We start from the raw sequence: 17,028 nt of genomic DNA, 5'->3' as shown, positions 1-17,028 counted from the left end.
GTGTGTATAAATATACAAATATATGAAAAATTGATGTGGGTACTCAAATGAAAGGTCTCAATGAGTGTAAAGTCAGGATGAGCTTATATCTTTAAAAATGTCAATAGTTCACAGGATACCAGGACATTTCTTATTAATTGATATTTTGAACGATGTAAGCTCATTCTGATGTTACACTCATCAAGCGCTTTCATTTGAGTACCTACATGTTTTTTTTATATATTTTTCATATATACATATTTATAATATATAGATAAATATATAAATATATAAAAAATTGATGTGGGTACTCAAATGAAAAGTCTCGATGAGTGTAACGTCTGAGTGAGCTTATATCTTTAAAAATGTCATTAATTCACAAGATACAATGTCATTTCTTAATTATTGACATTTTTTAAGAAATAAACTCATTTCGATGTTACACTCAACATGACCTTTCATTTGAGTACCCACATGGCATTTTTTTACATATTTCATGTATATATATATATATATATATATATATATATATATATATATATATATATATATATATATATATATATATACACATAGTATTTGTGAAATATATGAAATATATAAAATATACTAAAAATTGATGTGGGTACTCAAATGAAAGGTCTCGATGAGTATAACATTAGGATGAGCTTATATCTTAAAAAATGTCAATACGTCACAAGATATAAGGTAATTTTTTAATTATGTATCTATAAATAGAGCATTTTTAAATGCAGCCTAAATACTTATTATAATAAATTGACATAAAACCTTGAAAAGGCACAAATTTATGTCAAAACTATAATAATAATAACATAATAAAAAATTTCTAATCTCTTAAAAAATTTTCAATCAAAATTTATTATTGTTTGTTGAAGTTAAATAATAATAATAATAATAATAATAACAAACTATAAAGTGATAAAAAAATTTTCTAGTATACATATTATTTTAGTGACAAGTATGTTTGACAGGGTGTTTACGTAGCGTGTAAAATTTTTCTCCCTTATTCACTCCTTCTATATCCCGTTTGTCTGGTTGGCGCCGTGTGTGACTACTTATATATACTTTACACCAGCATATCCCGATTTTATCCTATTTTTATTATTTTTTATTATTTTCTTTTTTACGGATGATTTTGCAGAATGTAAAAGTAGAAGTCTGGCTTTGATTTTTAAGCGGCTAAAAACGCGGCAAGTAGAAAAAATACAGAGACTAAGATATAGATGAAGATATGAAGATGAACGGAAAGGAGAAAACACTTCACAGCGGGTCGAGTTTCAAAAAGCCGGCATTCAGATGAAGGTTGAAAAATGGAATGTACCACACTATAATCCGAGGATTTACGAGACAAAAAAGTGGCAGGAAGTCGTTTATCGTTCACCACTGTTCACTTTGTTGTAAGTTCTGATTCAAATACCCATATGTGCTGTAAAGTACAGGTAATCATTGAAGTTGTTATTCGGCGTCATCGACAGCCACAACAATATCTACGTGATGACTATTGTAAGAATCATCAGCTATATATGCTCACTATTTCCTGGAGTATGAAAACCGTCGGGGTGATTTCTCTATTAGCTTCTACCGAAACCCCATGGTGCCGGATAAACTTGACGTCTAGCTCCCTTGGGGTGTTTTGGCCCACCTTGTTGATGTTACTTCGATTTGGGTGACTTTACTATTAACCACATCATCTTTTTTATGTTCTTTAAAAAAAAAAAAAAAAAAATTAAATTAAATTAAATAATAATTAATTACAAATTTTTATTCTAAATTAATTTTTTAAAGCTAACCAAGAAAATTTTTTTTTACATTGATTTATAATAAGAGAATAAGAAAAATTTTGTGTCCAGGATATTCATATGATAAAATCGGTTTTTTTTAGAGAAATTTAGTGTCATTGCAAAAGCCATGATTTGAATTTACGCCTTTTCAAGGTTTCATATCATTCTTACTGATACACGGAGATAAATTCATAGGAACCTTTCCAAAAATTATGGGAATGGTTACTATGATAAAATGATCATTATAGGTATCACTCCTATGTTCATTATGGGAACCATACCCATAGTTTATTGGAAACATTCTTATACAATAGGGTGGCGCAAAAAAACCGACTATTTTTTTTTTTTAGTCTCGGGTGAAAAAATGTTAGTTTTTGATGTTTTAAAAGCTCTCTCCGAAGGACAGCTTAAAAAAAAATTTTTAAGATGTCACTCCAAATTTTTTTAAAATTCAAAAATCTTAAAAAATCGAATTTTTTTTTTTATTTGTTTTTCTCGTTACGATATCATTTTATAGACTAAAAAAAAATAAGTTTCTGAAAATTTCAGTTCAAAATTTTAATTTTGAAAGGTCGCTCATAATTTTTTTCAAGTTATTAGTGCATTAGTTTAGATTTTTTCGAGCGACCTTTTACTATTCAAATTAAAATTCCATGCATTTTTTTTTTTTTAATTAGTACAATAATCGATAAAAATACATCACGAGAAGAACTAAAAATCAAGCACAACATAGAAAATATAATTTTTTTTTTAATTTAATAATTTTATTTAATCAACTGCCAGGCGTGGGTTCGAATCCCAAGCTGGTCTTAGAAACCAGCTTAGTTGAGATTTGACCTTGCCGCGTAGGTTAAGATTTTTTCAAACCAAAAAGACCCCAACGTACCACTCCCAACACTTAAAGTCGGCGATATGACTAATTGAAAAAAAAAAAAATTATGAGCGACCTTTCAAAATTTAAATTTTGAACTGAAACTTTCAGAAACTTATTTTTTTTGTCTATAAAATTATAACGTAACGAGAAAAAAAATTTAAAAAAAAAAAATTTTTGACGATTTTTGACGATATTTGAAATTTTAAAAAATTTGGAGTGACATCTTAAAAATTTTTTTTTGAGCTGTCCTTTGGTGAGGGCTCTTAAAACATCAAAAACTAATATTTTTTCACTCGAGACTTAAAAAAAAAAAAAATAGTTGGTTTTTTTGCGCCACCCTACTATACAATAATAGAATAGCTTCAATATATTATGGGAAGGGTTCCTATAGTATTATAGGAATGGTCCCTATATTATTAAAGGAATGGTTCCTATAATATAATAGGAATGGTTCCTGTATTATTAAAGGAATGGTTCCTATAATATTATGGAAATGACGCACATAATAATAGAAAAATGTTTATGTTCATAATAATAAAGCAATCACTTCAAAAATATAAAGTAATTATTATATATTTTTTTGCTAATAAATTTTTTTTTGTAAATAAAAATTGATCTTTCACTAGACTGAAAAAATTTCTTTTTCATAATTTTTATTCACGTGTTTACTTAATCTTAAATTGTTTATTCCAACTCAGTTATTATTGTATTAAATAATATTGAAAAATATTGTAGCAATTCTAAAGTTTCTCTAATAAAAGGGATATTTTCTCACTATACAATTAGAGGAGCGAAGTAAATATGAAAATTCATTGTTTATTTTTACAATTTCTTTTTATTTTTAAAACAAATTATTTATTTACAATACATACGTTGAATATTTATTAAATCCACCTTTTAGGTACGTAACTTTTATTATTTATGTGAACAATATTACTTATTTTACATACTTCAAATGATGTTATTTGGAAGCAAGTAAAATAATCGAAATTACTAATAATTTCAAATGCTTTAAAGTGGTCATCGAAGTCACAAATAACTTGAATTGTAATGATAAATATCTCAATATTATTAAGCATCATTACTATAATATTATGGGAATGGTTCCCATAATATTATAGGAATGGTTCCTATAATATTATAGAAACTATTCCTATATATTATGGGAATCATGCCAATATTACAGTTATAATTATAGGTATCGTTTCTATAATTATAGGAACGATTCACATAATTATAGTAACATTTTCCAAAAATTATGGATACAATTCCCATAATTTAAGTAATCACTCCTAAAATAGTATAGGAAAACATTTAATTAAAATTATAGGAATGATTTCTATATTTTTCTCTCCGTGTAGGTAATTTATTGTGACAAGTATTAAAGCTGCATTTGGAAATGCTCTATCTCTAGATACTTAATTAAGAAATGACCTTTTATCTTGTGAAATATTGATATTTTTAAAGATATAAACTCATCCTGATGTTAAACTTATCAAGACCTTTCATGTGAGTACCCACATCAATTTTTCATATATTTATATATTTTATATATATTATAAATATGTATATATGAAAAATATATCAAAAATGCATGTAGGTACTCAAATGAAAGTCCCTGATGAGTGTAACACTAGGATGAGCTTATATCTTCAAAATATATATTATATATATGTATATATGAAAAATATATCAAAAATGCATGTGGGTACTCAAATGAAAGCTCTTGATGAGTGTAACATCAGGATGAGCTTATATCTTTAAAAACGTCAATATTTAAAAAAGTACAGTGCAATTTAACAAAATTCATTATTCAATAAAATAAAATTCATGATTCTTAAGTAACAGCAGTCACGTAGTGACTGCAACGTTGCTAGTTATTATTATTATAATTATAATTATTATTATTCGAATGTTCCAAATTTTTTAATTAATAATAATAACAATAACTTTTGATCAAAAAATTTTTAAAAAATTTGAAATTCTCACGATGTTGTTATTATAATTATTATTATTCGACTTTTTCAAATAATAATAATAATAATTGAAAAAATTAATGCACCTACTATTCTTTTTTCTACTAAATCCAATTACTAGAATTGACTTGTAGACATATGAGAAAAGTATCTATTACTAAGATAGACTTATTGCTCAATCCAATAGGTTATCCAATTGCGCAAAAATAATTTCTACAATTTTTAAATAATATAATATACACATCTACAATTAATCATAATTCATAATACATCATTATTTATAAAATATACTCGACAATAAATATTAACAATAAATGTTAATAAAGATACAAAATAAAATACTGTTTATTAAAATATATAAATAATTGTAAACATAAACAAAAAGTTGTTGTGTGCGTATTTTTATTATTCTGTAAAATATAAAATTAGATTTACGATAATGCAATAAATTGCATTTAACAGATACAAATGTCGTGTGGGGGCAAAGAGGATATTTTAACCTCTTGAAAACTTTATGAGATCTTTTAGATAGGAAATCCCGTATAGTATTGTGTCATGAAAGTGTTCGAATGGGCAATAAAGGGTTCACACAACCGCCAAATCTTCCGAAAGTGATTTAAAATTGCTTGTAAAATGACCGAATAAAAGAAAATAAACAAGAAGAAAGAAGAAAGAACGAGGAACGGAAAAAAAGAAAAAAAATCGGATAATAAAAAATATAAAAAGAAAGAAGATAAAGAACATATTTGTGTCGTCCCCATAAATGCCACCGGGCGATTCGAACTCGTGCCGGACACAATATGGATCTCTTGTGGCGAATAAGCATGTATATAGTACCTTACAACGAATAACGAAAAAATATATAAGCTATGAAATAAATCCCAGGTAAGATGTCAGATATTAGAATATTTTTATAGTCTCGGACAGAATGTAGAATATGCGCTTTCAAATATTTTAACGTTGAAACAAAATTCATCTGCATGACATTTGAATGGACTCGAATATGGAAATGTAATACTTAAAAAAAAAAAAAAAAAAAAAAATATTGAAATATATATAATAAGTTCATTCGATCCATGCAAATTTGAAAATACTCAATATATTTTTTATTTATGAATGTCTAGGAATTTGCTAAGCTATAAATAAATTTATTTAGGAGCCGCTTTTAAGGATTAAGAATTTTGAATTTATTTTAATGGAATACTTTATTTAAAATAAACGCAACGGAAAGAAAGGCAAGAACTTGAGGCAAGAAAATATTATTTTTTTGGGCGAAAAAAAAAATTTTTTTTGACAAGAAATTTCACTTATTCCAACAAAATTAATCCTCTTGCTTTAAGAGTATCTTGATCTAAGAAAATTTATTTAAGTCAAGAAAATCTTGTTGTGAAGAGAAAATTCAGCCTCGAGCTCCAAAAAATTTAGTTTTTGATAGAAGTTAATTTTCTTGTCGAGAGAAAATTTCTCTCTTACTACAAAAAATTAAATATAAAGAGAGAAGTTAATTTTCATTAATATTTTTATTGATTAACATGTCAAATGGCAAGATCAAATAATATTTCATCATTTTTTTCCATTCAATATGCATAATTGCCCGGTAAAATAATATAAAATGGGTATCAAATATTCGAGAGAAAAATTTTCTCAAGGTGAGAAAATTTTTTTCTCAACTGAAGTAGGTGGCGCTGTTTCCCTAAAGTATCTAAAAATCTTGATCAAATATAAAAATTTGTATCAAGTATTTATGATCTGAATTAAGAAAAAATGACTTCCACCAAGAATAGAATTTGAAGAAAAATTTTAACTTCAGCCAACACAACTTCGGTTTTCCTTCAGGCACCCGACAAATTTTCTTGAGTCAAGCATTTTGTTCTCTAGGCAAGAAATTTTTCTTTCTGTGAATTGTCTTATTTTTTGCGGAATTTTTCAGGAAAAATTTTATGAGATTATATTAAAAACATGTAGTACAGTCTAATGTCGGTAATTCAGTCTGGACCAGTGACAACAATTGCCAATTGAATATATCGGTTTGTTTATTTGAAACACATGTAAAATCCACTGAAGGAGGTTATCAGACTCACTGTAAATACTCTAAACACTGGTTAAAAAAATTAAACTAGATAATTTACTTTTGACACTCTCTTAAGGCCTACATCAAAGTATAGTAAATGAAATTTTTTGTTGATAATTAGTTTTCTACCGTAACCTACCTGGATTTTGATAATCCATTAATAATTAAGAATTATGTGAAGTTATGTGCAGAATACACTTTTCGGTTTTCTTTCGTTCATGATATCTCTTAAACGAACTGGCTGAAATTATGTGAAATTATGTGAAATTATGTGAAGTTATGTGCAGGAAACACTTTTCGGTTTTCTTTCGTTCATGATTTCTCTTGAACGAATCGACTGAAATTATGTGAAATTATGTGAAATTATGTGAAGTTATGTGCAGAATACACTTTTCGGTTTTCTTTCGTTCATGATATCTCTTAAACGAACTGGCTGAAATTATGTGAAATTATGTGAAATTATGTGAAGTTATGTGCAGGAAACACTTTTCGGTTTTCTTTCGTTTATGATATCTCTTGAACGAATTGACTGCACTGATAGAAGGATTCATTTGTATTAAATAATATTTGTTAATAGCTAACAAATCATTTATTGGAGACCATTTTTTAATGTTAAATAAATATTTCTTAGTATTCAAAATGATTTGTTTGTATTCAATAAATCTGATATTCATTTATTAAGTATTAATAAATCTTTTTAAATACTAAGAAATATTTGTTAAGGCCTAACAAATGGCTTCTAATAAATGATTTGTTAAATATTAACAAATCTTTTTAACTATAAACAAATCTATTAGTGTGAAGTTATGTGAAATTAAATTCTATGTCAAAAGTATAGAAAGTCTATCTCTTTGAGCTTGGAGAGCTCAAAATAAGACATAAGTTGTTTTTTTGAGCTCGAAGAGCAATTATTAGTGCAATTTTAAGCGCCTAGGTATGTAAGTGGCGGGAAGTTGCAGGGATGGCCTTCAGGATCAACCGTTTGTCTAAGTTTTTTTTTTTATACCCGCCCCGACCAGCAAAGCCTCGGCTTTGCAAAAGTCGGGCGGCGCTCCCCTCACGCCCGGGTAAACCTCGGCTTCGCCTCGGTTTTGCAAAACCCCTTCCATGGAGTTGCGTACTTTCGGCTGAAGAGCAAGAAAAATAGTATACAACCCATGACCAGAATGTTGGATTTCCTGGCGTATGGGATATGATGGCCGAGGCGTAGCCTTGGGTTGTAATATACTATTTGCCTATCATCTTATAAGCTTCTCTAAGGTATAAAAAAAATTCCCTTCAAAGCGCAGCTTGATATCTCAATTCTTCATGAAGCTCAATGAATTTTTATTTTCCCATTTAAATAACACGTAAGCAAATTTTATTTACGTTTTCATCCGGTAAAACTACGAAAAAAAAATTTTTTTATATTTTTCGTCAATTATTCCTGTAGGAAATTTAATTCTCTACAAAAAAGTTCCGAGGTAGTTTCTTCGTAATCTTAACGACTAAAAAGTTATTGAGCTTTAAATACTCGCACAAAAGAAAATTTGAACGAAGATAGTTTCAAAGCAACTTTTCGAAAACTTTTTTGGTAACTGCATGTATTTATTTTAAAATTTATCAAACTAGACTGTTTCTAATATAATTAACACATGTTTTTTGGTGAAGTATTAACTGTGAATTATGAATAATTTTTCTCATTACAATTTGGATATTTTTTCCTATAAGCAGTGATTTTTAAAAATTAAACTTGAATTTCATTACGGAATCTGAATCAAGAGCAAGCTAGTACTTTTGGATGTATACTAAATTTAATTTTTTTATTTAAGAACATGTAGGACAGGTAAGATAGGTGAATATTTAAATTTTGAACATGATGCTGGGACGCTTTTTGACCGAATGAAAAATCATGAAACTTTGCAGGAGTACGTAAATAGAAGTCCTTCGTGGATTGATTCTTTTATTTTTAAATTTAATCATTGAAAAAAAAAAAAAATAATAAATAAACAGGTAGAGTTCGTGCGTAAAACTGCCTTATCTCAGGAGTCATCTCATATTTAAGTAAATAAGCTTGACTATAAAGAAATTGCTGATAAATATACAACCAATATAATCTTTGAGACTGATTTAATTTTTTGGTTATTTCTTATTTTAGTCTATAGTACTTATAAGACATAATTATTAAAATGCAGCTAGGTTAGGGTAAAAAACTAATTATCAACAAAAAATTTGATTTACTATTTGATTTATTATTTGATTTACAAGAGAGTGCTAAAAGTAAATTATCTAGTTTAATTTTTTTAAGCAGATACAAGGTACTTTCTCAATTATTGATATTTTTAAAAATATAAACTCAATCCGATGTTACACTCTTCAAGAGCTTTCATTTGAGTACCCACATCAATTTTTCATATATTTATATATATTATATATATGGGTGATTCTCTGTAAGGATGTTTTTCGCTGTCCCAGGTATTTTTTTATTGGAAAAATTGTTATTTTGTTACTAAAAAAAATTTATTACGAAAGTAAAAAAACATTTCTGTTTGGAGCATTGTAAACTAAAATGAAATAAATTTTGGTTTTTTTTTTGTATAAATTCGTAAACCACCGAAATAACAGTCCCCTGGACTGTCCCATTCCCAAAATTAAAACTTTACAGCAACAATCATAACGTGATTTACATTGACAGTCCAGTTGGTACTGGCTACAGTTTCACCGACAACAACCACGGATACGCAAGAACTGAATCAAAAATCTACAAAGACCTATACTCTGGATCGCTGCAGTTCTACCAACTATTCCCGGAGCTCCAAAGCAACCCTCTGTTTATCACCGGTGAATGTTACGCTGGTAAATACATCCCTGCCTTTTCGTACCTATTCCACCAGAAGAACCCCACTGCTAAGATCAAAATCAACCTGGAAGGTATCATCATCATCGGCAACGGTTTCGTGGATCCGATCAATCAAATGAACTTCTGGAACCACTTGCACGAAATTGGACTGCTGGATCTGAACGGTAAGGTTAGATTTAACTTGTACGAAGAGAAAATAAGGTCCTTGATCAAAAGCAATCAACTTACAACCACTGCAGAGGTTCTAGATGAACTTCTCTTCAATTTCCCTTCTGTGCTTTCAAATCTAACTGGGTTCCAAAGCTATCCTTACAATTATTTGGACAACCAAAATCCAGATGACTGGAATGCGTTGGTGGAATGGATTCAAAGGCCTGATGTTCAATCTGCTATTCATGTTAGCGATCACACTCCTTTCATGTCAATTAACCAAACAATTCTTGAATACTTGCTGCATGAATTCATGAAATCAGAAGCTGATAAGCTAGCTAAGCTGCTTCCTGATTACAAAGTTGTCTTTTATAATAGACAATTGGATATGGTTATTCCTTATTCTTCTATAGAGAATGTTTTGCTGAATTTACAGTGGGAAGGAAGTGATGAGTTAAAAAATGCTTCTAGAAGTGTTTGGTGGAGTGGGGATGAGTTAGTGGGGTATGTTACGAAAGTAAGGAATCTAAGTGTTGTGCTAATTCGTAATGCTGGACATGCTTCTGGTATTGAACAACCGAAGTGGGTTTTAGAAGTGATCACTTAATTTACTTATAATTGAGTTTGTTTTTAAAATTTTAAGGTTGAGTGAAAGGTTTTTACGGACGATGTCTCAGATAGTTTAACTGTCCGAGCTCTTAGTGCGCAACCAAAAGATCCGGGTTCGATTCTCGGTTTGGGCTGTCCGGATTATTTTTCTGTTTTCTGAGCTAAAGATAATCAAGATGACTTTAACTAAAAATAGTTTAAGTAATTATGTATTGGAGTTTAATATAATATAAATATTTTTAAGCATAAATTTCAATTTATGTATTTGTGTTAAGAACATGTGGGACAGAGAATATTTAAATTTTGAACAAACTGGGACACTTGACCAAGTAATTATTGAATAAAAAATCATTAAACTTGAGAGGAGTACGTAAATAATAGTCCTTCGTAAATTGATTCTTTTATTTTAAATTTAATCATTGAAAAAAATAACTAATTGATAAATAAATAGGTAGTGTTCGCTTATAAAACTGCCTTATCTCAAGACCCATCTCATATTAAACTAAATAAACTTTACTATAAAGAAATTACTAATCCAAACAAAAACAGTTTCACTGTAAAAAAATCGCGCCAAGTCCACGTTCATAAGACTATTAGGAAAAAAAAATTTTTTTTTTCTTTACAAAAAGATACAAAATAAAAAAATAAAAAAATTAGACAAACGGTTGACCCTGAAGGCCATCCCTGCAACTTCCCGCCACTTACATACCTAGGCGCTTAAAATTGCACTAATAATTGCTCTTCGAGCTCAAAAAAACAACTTATGTCTTATTTTGAGCTCTCCAAGCTCAAAGAGATAGTCTTTCTATACTTTTGACATAGAATTTAATTTCACATAACTTCACACTAATAGATTTGTTTATAGTTAAAAAGATTTGTTAATATTTAACAAATCATTTATTAGAAGCCATTTGTTAGGCCTTAACAAATATTTCTTAGTATTTAAAAAGATTTATTAATACTTAATAAATGAATATCAGATTTATTGAATACAAACAAATCATTTTGAATACTAAGAAATATTTATTTAACATTAAAAAATGGTCTCTAATAAATGATTTGTTAGCTATTAACAAATATTATTTAATGCAAATAAATCCTTCTATCAGTGCAGTCAATTCGTTCAAGAGATATCATAAACGAAATAAAACCGAAAAGTGTTTCCTGCACATAACTTCACATAATTTCACATAATTTCACATAATTTCAGTCGATTCGTTCAAGAGAAATCATGAACGAAAGAAAACCGAAAAGTGTTTCCTGCACATAACTTCACATAATTTCACATAATTTCACATAATTTCAGCCAGTTCGTTTAAGAGATATCATGAACGAAAGAAAACCGAAAAGTGTATTCTGCACATAACTTCACATAATTTCACATAATTTCACATAATTTCAATCAATTCGTTCAAATGTTTTTTCCACATAACTTCACATAACTTTACATAATTTTGCATAAGTTCACATAACATTTCTTTTCGGATCGTTTTTGATGAGATAGTATAATTTTTAGACTTTTGAGCTCGAAGAAGCATAGAAAAGCTATCTCTCCAAGCTCGGAGAGCTCAAAATAATACATAAATCGATCCGAAAAAAATTAGGAAAACGGTTGACCCTGAAGGCCATCCCTGCAACTTCCCGCTAATTTCATACTTAGGCGCTTAAAATTGCACCAATGACGTTTTTGAGCTCTTCGAGCTCAAAAATACAATTTATGGGTTATTTTGAGCTCTCCGAGCTCAAAGAGATTGCTTTCCAATCCTTTAAAGCTCTTCGAGCTCAAAAGTCTGATAGAGATTTGATAAGACACTATTTTTTGAATTTTTAAACCACAATAACTTTTGAATGAATAAACCGATTTTTACGCGGTTAAAAGCATTCGACGCAGTTTTTCAAGCCTCACAAATAATCTCAAATTTTGAATTGATCGCGCTAGGAATTTTGGAGTTATTCCGAAAAAACACTTTTTTCGGTTTTCTTTCGTTCACGATATCTCTCGAATGAATTAACCGATTTTGACTGGACTGGAGGCGATCGACGTGGTTTTTTGAGGTTAAGAGCTGATTAGTTTTTGGAATTGAACTATTAAGCCGTTTAAAAGTTATTCCAAAAAAACCACATTTAAAAAAATTTTTTTTTTCAGTTTTTTGAAGATTTCTCAAAATCTATTGATCTGAATCGGTCCAAATAGTTTTCAAAATCTAAGTTTGGTCAAGCCCTTTCGAATGGCACCAACCGCGATGAAATCGGTCAAGCCGTTCAAAAGTTATAAGCGGTTCACATACTTTCACACACACACACACACACACATACATACAGACGCCGTGACAACCTCGCGGGGATAGTCAGGGAAGCTTCCTGTGACCTTCAAACGTCGAGATCTGATGAAAACTCGATGTTATATATACAGTTGAAACTCGCTGTATAGGCCGGTCGCGCCACGAAAATACGAAAAAAAGCGAGGTTCTGTTCTGCCGAGCCAGAAAATATGCGTAGCGCGCATGCGTTAGAGCAGGCCATAAAAGTTGCTCTTCCTGGAGTAAATTGCTGCCAGGAAGAGCGTACTTTCGGCTAGGAGAGCAAGAAAAATAGTATATTACATACCTAGGCCAGTAAAATAAGAAAAGTCTCAGACCACATGTAATTGTAGGCCGAGGCGATGCCGAGGTTAACAAACATGTGGTCTGAGGCTTTACTTTTTATTGGCCAAGGTTTGTATACTATTTTTCTGCTCGACGTAGCCGGAAAGTGGCAACTTTCTGGCCGCTGCGCTAAACAAAGTTGCCACATTCCGGCTACGTCGAGCAGAAAAATAGTATACATACCTTGGCGAGTAAAAAGTAAAGCCTCAGACCACATGTTTGTCAACCTCGGCTTCGCCTCGGCCAACAATTACATGTGATCTGAGACTTTTCTTATTTTACTGGCCTAGGTATGTAATATACTATTTTTCTTTGGACCACTCTAATATATATACATAAATATAAATATATGAAATATTGATGTGGGTACTCAAATGAAAGGTCTCGATGAGTATAACATTAGGGTTAGCTTATATCTTTAAAAATGTAAATATTTCACTAGGTACATGGTGATTTCTGAATTATGTATCTAGAGATATTTTCTAATGCAGCCTAAATACTTATCATAATAAATTGACTATCGTCGAAAATGATATAAAACCTTGAAAAGACACAAATTCAAATTAAGACCTTTGCAATGACACTAAATTTCACTAAAAACCCAATTTTGTCACAGTACTACCCTGGAAACAAAATAACATAGATAATTATTATTTTCTAAGAAAAAAAAACTAAACCTAATTTATGAATTTTTCCTAAAAATTCACAAGATTAAATTTTTTAATCTATTAAAAAATCAATAAAAAAAATACTAGAAGTTATTAGCTATTAGTTTAAACAAGAAGGTCAATGACATTACAAAATATCAGAGGATGAGTTTGTATATTATTGGTCACGAATTTTAGCATCGGTTTAGTTTCTACACTAGTTAACTTGTCCAATTACACGTGGCTCCTTTAATTATGCATCAGCGCCGATGGATCTTGAGCGCATCATACCCGCGATCTTTGCTTTAATTTGGGTCCTCACAACAAGAGTTTTGCTAGACCACCGCCTGAGGCCGAGTATGTGGGAACAAGCTGATGAGCACCATGGATCATGGAGCTAACCGGTATATGGGTGGCCGTCTACTTCTTTTCTTTGTGTCCTTGGTCTTGTCTTGCTCTTGGTCAAGCTCTTGCTCCAAACTTGTAATCCACATCTATTTTTTTCCACCAATGTCACATATAATAGGCAAACCTCTTTGTCCAATCTGTGATCAAATTAGTAATTTTATTTCCGATATTAAAAAAAAGATTATAAAAAATTACGAACAATGGAGGCTTTAAGAGAATCTTTCCAGCCAGTGGAAGGTGACTAAGAGATTCGACTGCAACCTACGCAAAAAATTTCAAAGCCAACACGTCTATATAATACAGTTCACTCGATAATAAACAAAGATCAGATGTTTACTGCATACCTGCAATTGTAACGTGCATTCACACTGGAATAAAAAAACTTCAGTTCAATTCAGTGCATATCCACTGGAAAACCTGTATAATACTGATATGTATGACTACAAACGAACATTTCAAGTCTTACAATGACCAAGTAATGCTAAGCTGGTGTTCTTTCTATTTTATTTTATAAAATCTACTGGCAGTCTGTGTCACTAGCGTGCTTTACTATCGCTTCGTTATTTTACGGAATTTTGAAGATTTAAAAATAGGAAAATTTTTAAATGCACACCGTATAAATTTCATTGAATTTTTACTAAAAAAGCGCCATTCGGCCATACCCGACATGGATAGGTAAATTTCTCGTTTTAATGTTAAAGAAAACACGTTATTAAAAGGCAATAATGTCCGAAAATATATTATTTATTATATTTTCGCAGATAACAATGTGAGATCGGCTACAACAAATAGATAATTAAAGACATCTACCTAAAAAATAGGATTTGTAACAGATGAAAGTAAATTGTTGATAAAAGCTGAAAATTTATTTTTCTACATTTTCTTTTAATTTTCCCAACTACGAAATAAATTGAAAAATGTATCAAAAAGCGACGAATCATAGCTCAAATTAAAGGAAATTATGTAAATTTTAAAATAAATTCGCCGTAATTCGCGCAAATTCAGGGACACAGACGAAGAGAGCTAATTCATACTAATCTCTTACAGAAGATTCCTATGAAATTTGGAGTCGATAGGAGCTATATTTTAAAAACGGGAATTTTTTATTGCCATCACCTCCGCAAACCCTTTTGGGGAAGGAATTTCTTAAAATCCGTTCTTAGTTGACCTATACATAGCAAATGTAAACTGGGACGCTTTTTGACCAAGTAATTATTGAATAAAAAAGGCCATTCGGCAGCCAAAATGGAAGTAGATTTCATGATGAATAATAAAAATACTACTAGGGTTGCATACGAAAAAAAAAAATGAATTTCTGTTTGATTAAACAACAATGACGTCAAAACGAAAGCAAAAGTAAAATTTCATTAAATCTGTCTGAGAAAGTAGGTGATTTTTGATAATGAGGTACACAAATTAAAGCTTATTTGATAAGCTTTCAGATTCCATTTATAGAATTTTAATAAGATATCGCGTTCAATGGTAATTGCACGGAAATACGGTAAAAGCGAAAATTTTCGCGATTTTTGAAAATTTTTGAATTGCTATTATTCCTAAACTATTTAATTTAAAGAAATAAACAAGTTCACAAATTAAAGCTTATTAAATAAGCTTTCAAATGCAATTTACAGATATCCGATAAGATGTCGCGTTCCATTGTTATTGCACGGAAATAAGGTAAAAGTGAAAATTTTTTATGATTTTGAAAATTTTTGAATTGCTCTCATTTCTAAACTAATCGACAGATTTAGATCATCTTAGAACTTAACCTCGGAAATCAGCCTAAGAATAAGTATGTTACGTTTTATTGAGATCCGTATATAATTACGGGAGTTAGAGAAGAGACAATGCCGATTATATCGTATTTATATATATATATATATATATATATATATATATATATATATATATATATATATATATATATGTCGGAGAGTAAAGTACAGTGGAGTATTTCTCTGGCAATCTGATGGGAATATTCTTTAGAATAGTAATATTTTTGTAATCCTCAATAATTAAAGAATGTACCCTTACTTCGAGTATGGTTGTAAAAATAAGTTTAACTAAATTGTTTTATTGCGGTAGGCTTAGACCTAGGTCGACACATGGTTGTCAACGTAGTCGTGGTCACAGGACGATAGGGGTATCATAAATTACCAAGGGAAAAGGAAATATGCAGTTGTCATATTTTTTGAGAATTTTTGAGAAGACAGTCTTATTCTGGAATCGAGATCCTACAAAAGTCCTGGTGATCATGAATTCGTTATCCTCCTAAGTCTGAGTGTATTGCAAAGCAATTTAACATCGTATCGTATTTTGTGTATTGTTGTGTTAGTGATAAGTGATAATTAATGATTGTGTTTATTCCTGCAATACGAATCTATTTTACTCATTTTTATTAATTGACATATTGTAACTCCGCATATTAATTTGATTGTAATAACAAAAATGAACGTACACGATAATTCTGATACTCCAACAATTATTCCTAACTTACCGACATATATATATATATATATATATATATATATATATATATATATATATATATATATATATAAACTTTTGAACCATATGCATTTTCTGAATCCGCTTGACGAGTTGAGTCGAAATATAGCAAAATTTTTCAAAAGTTCCGTCATGAGGACCAATGCAATAGTTAGATTTCTAAGAAATCTACTAAAAATCATTACACTTGTCAGGAGTATGTAAATAATAGTCCTTCGTAAATTGATTCTTTTGTTTTTAAATTTAATCATTGAAAAAAAAATCACTAAATGATAGATAAATAGGTAGTGTTCGCGAATAAAACTGCCTTATTTCAGGACCCATCACATATTCAACTAAATAAACTTTACTATAAAGAAATTACTAATAAATGTACAACCATAATAATCGAAGAGATTGATTTGATCTTTTCGTTATTATTTATTTTAGTTTAAATAACTTATAAGACATAATTATTAAAATGCAGCTAGGTTAGGGTAGAAAACTAATCAACAAAAAATTTCATTTACTATACTTTGAT

The 17,028-nt window shown here is 29.6% G+C and overlaps 1 protein-coding gene across 1 annotated transcript; it reads left to right on the top strand.

Annotated features, from left to right (window-relative positions):
- Positions 1–1,296: 1,296 nt before the first annotated feature.
- Positions 1,297–10,298, top strand: LOC123270826 (venom serine carboxypeptidase-like). Its single transcript, XM_044736973.1, has 2 exons — positions 1,297–1,397; positions 9,347–10,298. The coding sequence occupies exons 1-2, from the start codon at positions 1,297–1,299 to the stop codon at positions 10,296–10,298; spliced, it is 1,053 nt and encodes a 350-aa protein (XP_044592908.1).
- The last annotated feature ends 6,730 nt before the right edge of the window (positions 10,299–17,028 follow it).

Source organism: Cotesia glomerata, linkage group LG8 (genome assembly GCF_020080835.1).
Source record: "Cotesia glomerata isolate CgM1 linkage group LG8, MPM_Cglom_v2.3, whole genome shotgun sequence".
Classification (NCBI taxonomy): domain Eukaryota; kingdom Metazoa; phylum Arthropoda; class Insecta; order Hymenoptera; family Braconidae; genus Cotesia; species Cotesia glomerata.
The sequence above is the reverse complement of the archived record's forward strand: the minus strand, read 5'-3'. Positions and strand labels throughout refer to the sequence as shown.